General features: G+C 38.9%; 1 protein-coding gene across 1 annotated transcript; it reads left to right on the forward strand.

Annotated features, from left to right (window-relative positions):
- The first annotated feature begins 72 nt into the window (after positions 1-72).
- Positions 73-8,409, forward strand: reep5 (receptor accessory protein 5). The gene is made up of 5 exons (XM_079862215.1): positions 73-669; positions 830-923; positions 4,085-4,223; positions 7,456-7,624; positions 7,870-8,409. Exons 1-5 carry the CDS (start codon positions 552-554, stop codon positions 7,917-7,919), a joined length of 570 nt encoding a protein of 189 aa, XP_079718341.1. The 5' UTR covers positions 73-551; the 3' UTR covers positions 7,920-8,409.
- Positions 8,410-8,892: the final 483 nt, after the last annotated feature.

The following is an 8,892-nucleotide window of genomic DNA, read 5'->3' on the forward strand; positions in this document are numbered from 1 at the left end:
ATAACGACGACACTGATGCTAACATGCTAACTAGCTAAAAATACGAATTCATGAACAACTCTTGCGTTCAGAAGGAGGAGGGATCAGAAAGCGCGTAAACGGAAACTCCCGACCAATCACAGTCACCCTTCTACATGATTGACATCACCAAGAAGCCAATCACGGAGAAGTTCATAGAGATTGGCGCTGGCAGTTTGTATGTGATGAAGATGCTATTACAGCGATCATACTACGCTGTAAATGTAGTTAAACACCTCGCTAAATTGTGAAAAGGATATCTTTTATGTATTCGACCTCACATTTAGTGCAGTCAACGCCATTATGAATATATCTCTACACATATTTCCAGTGTAATACTCATTTAATTCTACATTTACAAGGCTTTCTTCCGCACAACTGTCATTTTACACCGTTATATGAAGGGTGTGGTCGCGGAAGTGGCGTCGTGACGTCACACCCTCGGCGTGCAAGTCACACACACTGAACTGAGAACAGCAGGAGTTGAGCTGCTGTTCGCACTACTACTAAACAATCGCCAATCCAGACAAATCATGGCGTTCGCGCTAAAAGAGCGTTTCGAGAAGTTCCTGAGGGAGAAGAATGTGATGACGGACGTGCTGGCGAAGATCGAGGCGCGCACTGGCGTGAACAGGTCCTACATCGCCTATGGTGAGCGCGTTAAACAGGAACACATGTGTCATGTCGGACACGTCAGAACAACCGCTTCTACGGGCTACTCTGAGGCTTCAGTGCTGTTTAGCCGAGAACAGTGTTGTGCGTGATGTGCCAGAGAGATGATGGTCGGCTGATGTTGTCTTTTGTCTTGCAGCTGTCCTCGCGCTCCTCGCTGTGTATCTGGTGATCGGATACGGCGCTTCTCTTCTGTGTAATCTCATTGGATTCGTCTATCCTGCGTATATATCGTGAGTTAAAACTGTAATCTATCTTTCTGTTTGTTCATTGTGGCGTCACGCCGCGGGTGGTTGCGTCATCGACGTCGCGTTACGGCTCGCTGACGTCATCATCGCAGCGGCGCGCACGCAGTACGCAGCAGGAAGTGTACACGGCAGAACATGCACCCTTCCTTCAAAACCTTATGTTTATCGGCGGATATCTGATTACAACTGTGATCTATCTTTAGGTACATCTGTAGTCATGGTTAAATAATCAAATCATTTAAACAGACATCTTACAGTGGCCGAGAAGGAGTAGGCAGAAGAGATCGCCTATCAGGCCTACGCTTCTCATGATGTCAAATTCTATGTTAAAGGGATAGTTCACCTAAAAAGGAAAATTGTATCATCGTTTATTCACCCTCATGTTGTTCCAATCCTGTATACATTTCTTTCTTCTACTGAACACAAAAGAAGATATTTTGAAGAATGAACAAACAGTTGATGGACCCCATTGACTTTTCTCTACTGTGGAAGTCAATGGCTGCCGTTTGTGATATATATTACTGAATTATATCACAGAAATATATTACTGCTGTACAGTAGAATTTAGCTGTGTAGTAATTTAATAATATTATTATTATTAAAACTCAGAGGTGGACAGTAACAGAGTAAATTTACTTGAGTACTGTACTTAAGTGCACTTTTTGAGTATCTGTACTTTACTTGAGTATTATTTTTTCTGGAAACTTTTTACTTTAACTTCACTACATTTGAAAGACAAATATCGTACTTTTTACTCCACTACAATTCTGTCATGGTCCTTGAGTAGAGAGTAACATCAGTCAGTGGATGATTCTGGTTGCATTTTGGTTGGAAATGAAAGTCGGGTTGACGTCAGAGCCCTGCATCTGATTGACATCAGAACCCGACGTCAGATTGACGTTGGATATTGATTGAAAATAAAAGTCGGGTTGACGTCAGAACCAGACTGATGTTGGTTTCTGACGTCAACCCTATTTTCATTTTCAACCACAATACAACGTCTGTACAATGTTGGAGATCAACGTCAATCCGGCATTGGATTCTGACATCAACCTGATTTTCATCAACGTTGGGTTTGGTTTTCTAAATGCGAATTTTGTCACTTTTTTTGGAGCACACTAGATTATAGATAACAGTAAGGCTTACATATTCACACTAAAAGCCAAAAAACTTTAAAAAGGGCAATATTTTAGGGAACAGCCATTTGGGTGTCCGAAACCATTGTGGACGTTATTGAGTGACTTATTCAATCTCACATTCAATCCCACTGGATTACGGTACTGTAAGTATTACATACAACAATGCAACAATAATAAAACAATGCATTAACATTTACTTTTTACTTTTGATACTTAAGTATTTTTAAAAACGAGTACTTCTGTACTTTTACTTAAGTAAAAATAGGTCTTTACAACTTTTACTTGTAACGGAGTAATATTTGACCAGTAGTATCTATACTTTCACTCAAGTAAGGAAGTCGTCCACCTCTGTTAAAACTTGATAAGTAATAATCTAAATTTTTATTCCATGTTTTAATGTTGTAAAGCTCTACTGTGCAGCACTTTTGTTTGACAAAAAGGTTTGTATTATTTCAGATGATTAAAATTAAATGAATGTTTTATGCCTTCATTTGATTGCCAGACAAATAAAACAAATAATAGAAATGAAAAATAAAAGTTAAAAAAAATTCTATAAATTAAATCATTTAATTAGACAAACTAAAATTGCATTAAACCATTCAAATGGAATCCAGAAAACTTAAAACAGAAAACACAGAATTTGGTATAAAATAAAATAAAACTGAATTTTTGAGAAACACATTTCATAGGGGCCTAAACATGTCATTTTTGCTTTACTTTTAATAAATTGTTATATTGTACAAGTTTCATGATTTAAATTAATTAGACATGCTTTTTGATTACTCAAATGTAATCAAACCATTAAAATGGAGTCCAGAAAATTCAATTGGAAAGAATTTTTTTGGAAGAAAATAAAACTGAATCTGAGAAAAAATAAGAGTGATTTTATGGGGCCCAATACAAAGTGCTTTTCAGGGCACACTTAAACACAGTAGCATTCAGTGCAGATTCAAGACAGTACACATTTCAAAGATTAGAAATTTCAGTCCATTAAACACAAAGTTATGAATGCGTTTCTAAACAGGATTATGAAAATGAGTATGAATTGAGAATCTTGTTTGATCATGGTGCCGATAAGCAGTTCAGGTTGGGCACGCTCGACCACAGAAGACCTCGTGACTCCCGTCTCAGTTCTTCATCTCCTAACCTCAATGAAGCCTCTGTAACATATTCCACACGCACATCTCCTGATGATCAAAGCTGTGCTGAAAAGCCTGTTTTTCTCCATCTACCACATTCCTCCTGTCGTCTGATTGGCAGTTTAGACTCTTTCAGCTGGTAAAAGTCTTACAGTATAACTGTACAAACGTCCTCCTTCAGCTCGTGCTTCACACGTCTTTCTGCCGTCAAATCTGACCTAATCTTATCAAACAAACGCAATAATAACGTTTAAATTGTAAGTAATATTTCAAAATTAACATTTACTGGACTGAAGCAACTTCAGTTTACTTGATTATCATTTTATAGTGAAATCATGAGTCTCAAATATGATCATCAGGCTTTTGAGGAAGGTATCATCAGAAATATCATCTTACTAAGACATAATTGGCAGATATAGAGGGATTGATATTTATATGCGCTTATGTCAGTATTCTATACTGTTATTAAGATCACATCACATTACAAGCATCAGAATTTCATCTTTCTGAGCATATAGATATCACCATCTGCACTAAACTGCATAATTTTGCTCAGTTTGTTCCTCTGAATATTTTCTTCTTCCTCGAACTCCATATTCTCACGTTATCTTACTATATGAGCCGTAAATGCCTGATGTGTCAAATTTGATGATAAACTGAGTTATTCTTTGTCTAAAGGTTCAATAAAAAATAAAAACAGACTATAATTTCATATGTCAGGCTTTACAGGGTTAACACACCAGTTCTGAGTTTCACTGGTCTTACCAGCGGGCGTCTGATGCCGTGAATGATCAGATCCCTCTCTTCTGCCTGTTATCAGTAAAAGAAAAGTCTGATTGTGTGTGTGTGACTGTGGATGTGTCCGCAGAATCAAAGCCATCGAGAGCGCCACTAAAGAGGACGACACCAAATGGCTGACCTACTGGGTGGTGTACGGGGTGTTCAGCGTCGCCGAGTTCTTCGCCGACATCTTCTTCTCCTGGTTCCCCTTCTACTTTTTGGGAAAGGTATTGGACAGCACATGATGATGTTGTTCGCTACAGTTCAGTTAATGAGTACATGTTGTAGTCATGTCACATGAGTTGCTGATTTAGATTTATCACAGGTGTCTGTAGAGCTTTTGTACAGGGATTAGTTGCCATATTTGATTTCTTGACAACTTTAATTTCCTGATTACAGTAAGCTTACCGCAGATGTTTACAATTAATTAAAAATTAGCTTAATTGGTACTTGAGCCATATTTCTACAAACACATTTGACTATATTTCACCTATTTATTATTATTACTTAAGGGATTGTTCACCCTACAAAGTCATCATTTACTCACCCTGGTGTTGTTCTAATGCCGTAATGCCGGCGCCGCCATCTCTAGAATATCGTCTTTGAACTTCCGGTTTTGCGGTCGCTCTGTATATCTCTATGGCATCGCTGTCCAGGAGTAATTAGCTCTTGAAGTGGATTTACTTAATGTAAAGTTAACGAAAGTTATCATGAGGACTGTGATGTTTAAAGCAGATGTCTTAACAGATGTCAGTAGACCGGGAAGATTTTAAAACGAGCCATTCATTCATAAATACTCAAGATCGCTGTGAAAAAACAGACCGGGAGACCAAAGACATCGAGCGCAGCGCTGAAAAGGGGCGGAGCTACATAAGGTCTATAGGCTGTATTAGAAAATAGTGTTTAAATTGATTAATAACACAATATTTTTAGACCCATCTGATATTGATATAGAGCCATTTCACATGGCAATGAGCGTGATGTTGCTCATATAATTATTCAAGTATATGATACAGCTTTCGGTGAGTGAGATCTCTGATTGTTGTGCTTGGAAACCAAAAGAGTAGCGCTTGGAAAGTCCTGGAATTTCATTTGACGGTGTCTGTCCGACTCCGAACCCTGCGGCGGTGAATCGTGACCCGCATCAAGCTTTAAAGAAGACACTAAAGTATCTCAGAGTGATCCGATGCCATGCCAAGCATTCTGGGGTTTACGATAGGGTTTGGTGGAAAACAGACTGAGATGAAAATTCCTGACCTTGGCCGTTGGGCTTTTGTGTGTTCATGAGACTCTTTAAGCGCCACAGTTCACTCCGTCTCACACAGAAAAACACAAGTTGTGAGAAATCAAGACTAAGAAGAGCTCGACATGACATACAACCCCTGTTTCTTCTTCTTTAGGGTGAATATTGGTGATATTCGACTCAATGAAGAAAGTAAGCGGATGCAGTTTTGGGTTTTCTAGGCGTTGAATTTGTAACAAATTTGATTCTTTTGGATAAACCCCTTGAGACGCATCATCTCGTTTTTTTAGGGGGGTCCTAGTACACAAAAAAGTGACTTTCATGTGGCGTTTTTCTTAAGTCTCATGAACAGAAGACCAGTGGAGTAGTTGTGAGTATGAAGAGACGCTGAGAGGACACTGAACACAAGCTCACGCTGCCGATCACACAGGACACGCTCCTGCACATCAAACAGCAAGATGGAGTTTTTATTGGTCAAATTTTAGCCTAACTAATTAAAAAGTACACTGAAGATTAAAAAAATCTAGGATTTTTGTTTCTAAACCAAATGGTGCAAAGGTTCTAGAAGTTATAATGAGAGAATACATCATCATGAAGTTATAAGAGGAAGTGTTTGAACTGGTGTTTGGTGTCAGACGGTGTGACTTTACATCACTGTTCAGCTCCACCCCAATACATCTGCCAGAATCTTCCTATTAACCTATTTTATATCTTTTCCTGTCCCTATATTTGATGAGACTGACTAATAATAGTCCTGGGAAAGTTGGCTTAGTTTTTGATCATCAGTGGCATTATTGCTTTGGCATGTTTTTTATGCTTCTGATTGTTATGGTCAAACTTGCTGTACGTCTTCAGATTGAAACATTTAGATGTACTGAAAATATCACATTAGGTAGTAGGGGTGTGACAATATATCGCAGTGGTTCTCAACTCCAGTCCTCGGGACCCGCTGCTCTGCACATTTTGTATGTCTCCCTTATTTAACACACCTGAATCAGATCATCAGCTCGTTAAGAGAGACTCCATGAACTGAACTGAGTGTGTCAGATAAGAGAGACATACAAAATGTGCAGAGCAGCGGGTCCCGAGGACTGGAGTTGAGAACCACTGATATATCGTATCGCAATACAAAAATGGAATAATATGTATTTTGTGTAGTTCACGCAAAAGGAAAATGTCTGTAAGGAAAAATTCAAGTTTTCAGAGTTTTAGTGTCAGTACTACAATAAACTACTATATATAATGTTGAATATAATGATAATAATGCAATAGGGGAATATTTGTGGGTCTGATAATGACAAATGTCTGATGTTACCAGTTAAAAGTGTCCTACATTATTATAAATATATCAAGTCAGTGAAAGAGTTCAAGTATATTCATCTAAAATAACTATAACTATAGAACCCGTTCTTAATGCGCATGTGACCGCCATCAGCGTTTCTCACAGGTTCGCGTTTAAAGTCTGTGTAGAGAGAATGGTGTCGTCTTAGCGGCCCCTAACTTAATAACAAATGATCGTTGCGACGGAAGCGAATCAATCAAAACTAACTTTAGCTGGAAAATAACTTTATTAAAGAACCGCTATAAAGCCAAAACAATCTTACCTTAAATTATATGCTTATCTCTGTAAAGCTGTTTGAAACAATCTACATTGTTAAAAGCGCTATATAAATGAAGATGACTTGACTTGACTTAAAATAATTCTGTATTTTCAGCTCCAGAATCATGAATATTGTTATTCTGGTGTCTCTATTGTCCTGAGCTTTGGGTTTCAGCACCAAGTCCAAGCCTGTTCATTTACACACTTACATTTACAATGTAATATCAAATTTAGCATTTTAATCAACAGTACATTTTTTATGAACCTTTTATCATATGTCTTGGCGTATCGCAATAATATGGTATTCTGAGTTCAGTCTCGTGATCTGTATCGAATCGTGACATGAGGGTATCGTTACACCCCTAACAGCTAGTCATGACCAGCTGAATAACAATTCAACCTGATTTTAATCAGTTTTGACTCCAGTTTCAATGATATAAGGCACGGTGATACAGTCCAAACGTGTTTAGCTGTGTGCTTGATCCCTGAAAGAACACTTATATCATCAAAATACAGTATTCAGGTAGAAAAACATCTGTGTGAGTGGACTGAAGTGGACACACAAGTCTTCTGACGTGGAGAGTATAATGTGATGTGTTTGTTCGGGTCTCTCTAGTGTGTCTTCTTGGTTTGGTGCATGGCTCCCACTCCATCCAACGGCTCCGTTCTGCTCTACACAAGAATCATTCGCCCCTTCTTCTTAAAGAACGAAGGCAGGATTGACAATGTGATGAAAGACGTCAAGGATAAAGCATCAGAGGCTGCGGACAAGATTAAAGAAGAAGGTGAAAACCACATGCACTTCATGTCTTTTGCCAGTAAAAGTTTGATTCTGATTTGAGGAATAGCAGATAAATCCTCATGAAGGATCTTCCCTAATGCATGTTTCATCAATGGTTTGATTGATATAGCATGTCCAAACTCTGCATGTTTTCCAGAATGACTAGCTTGTGTCATTAGTTTCCTTTATGACCTGTTAAAGCAGTTACGCACTGATTGGTAATCCGATCTTCTTCTCTTTGTCACACAGCCAAGAAAGCCACTGCCAACCTTATTTTTGAGGAGAAAAAGAACTACTAAAAGCCACAGCCATTTCAACTGCTTCTTATCCTGCAGGACGACGCCTGTCTGAGTAAATGTTGCCTTTATATGCTCTTATTTTTAATTTTTGAAAACTGGAAGTGGGATGATTGTTACTGTCTTTATACTGTGGTAGCCATGTTAGATGACATCAGACAGCCCAGAGTTAAGATGGTCATGTTTAAGCAGGTAAGGCATTTATCATAAATCATGTTAGAGAAACCGAGTGACGCTCCCCCCCCCCCCCCCCCCGCCGCCCCGCAACGCTTCAGTCTCAGTAAACATCCTTATCTTTCCCGTAGACATCCATGGCTTCTATTAATAGGTCATCAAATGGTTTATCTTGCATCTTATTTAACATATTCATTCTAAGATGTATTTATGTGATGAGATTTTTTGTTTGTAGAAAATGTCTATTCTGAGGATATCAGTGGAACTGTAAACATATGAATCATGCATTTGACATCAATTAAACCATTGAAATCCACAATTGATTGTGACGTGTGTGCTGCTTCATTTCCTCTTCCTTTAGCATCATGCTGTGGTTTTGGTTTGTGTGCGTCGGTGTTATCAGCGGAGTCTTCACTGCACGAACAGCACACCGTCTGTAGGCACGCAACCAGTGTGAGCAGGGAAGGAGAGAGTACTCGAGTCTGAAAGCCAGTATAGAGTTGGTCAGAGCAGAGCACCTGCAGATGTCTCAACTTCATGCTGTTCGCTGTAGGTCACACGCCAGGTTCAGGGTCAAAGGAGTCAATGATAATACATCGCTGACAAACCACGGCTGCGTCTGAATTCACAGTACTCATAAAAGAGTAGGGTAGATCACCTACTTCTGGCGAGGCCACAGGAGAGGATTTGTGAATGACACAACTGACTCTGGTAGGTCATATGGTGAGTGCAGTGCATCCAGATTACATTCATACTATATGGAACATATTTTTTAGCACTCTCAAACTATTCATTCTAAATA

The sequence above is a fragment of the Squalius cephalus genome (genome assembly GCF_949319135.1).
Source record: "Squalius cephalus genome assembly, chromosome: 24".
Lineage (NCBI taxonomy): Eukaryota > Metazoa > Chordata > Actinopteri > Cypriniformes > Leuciscidae > Squalius > Squalius cephalus.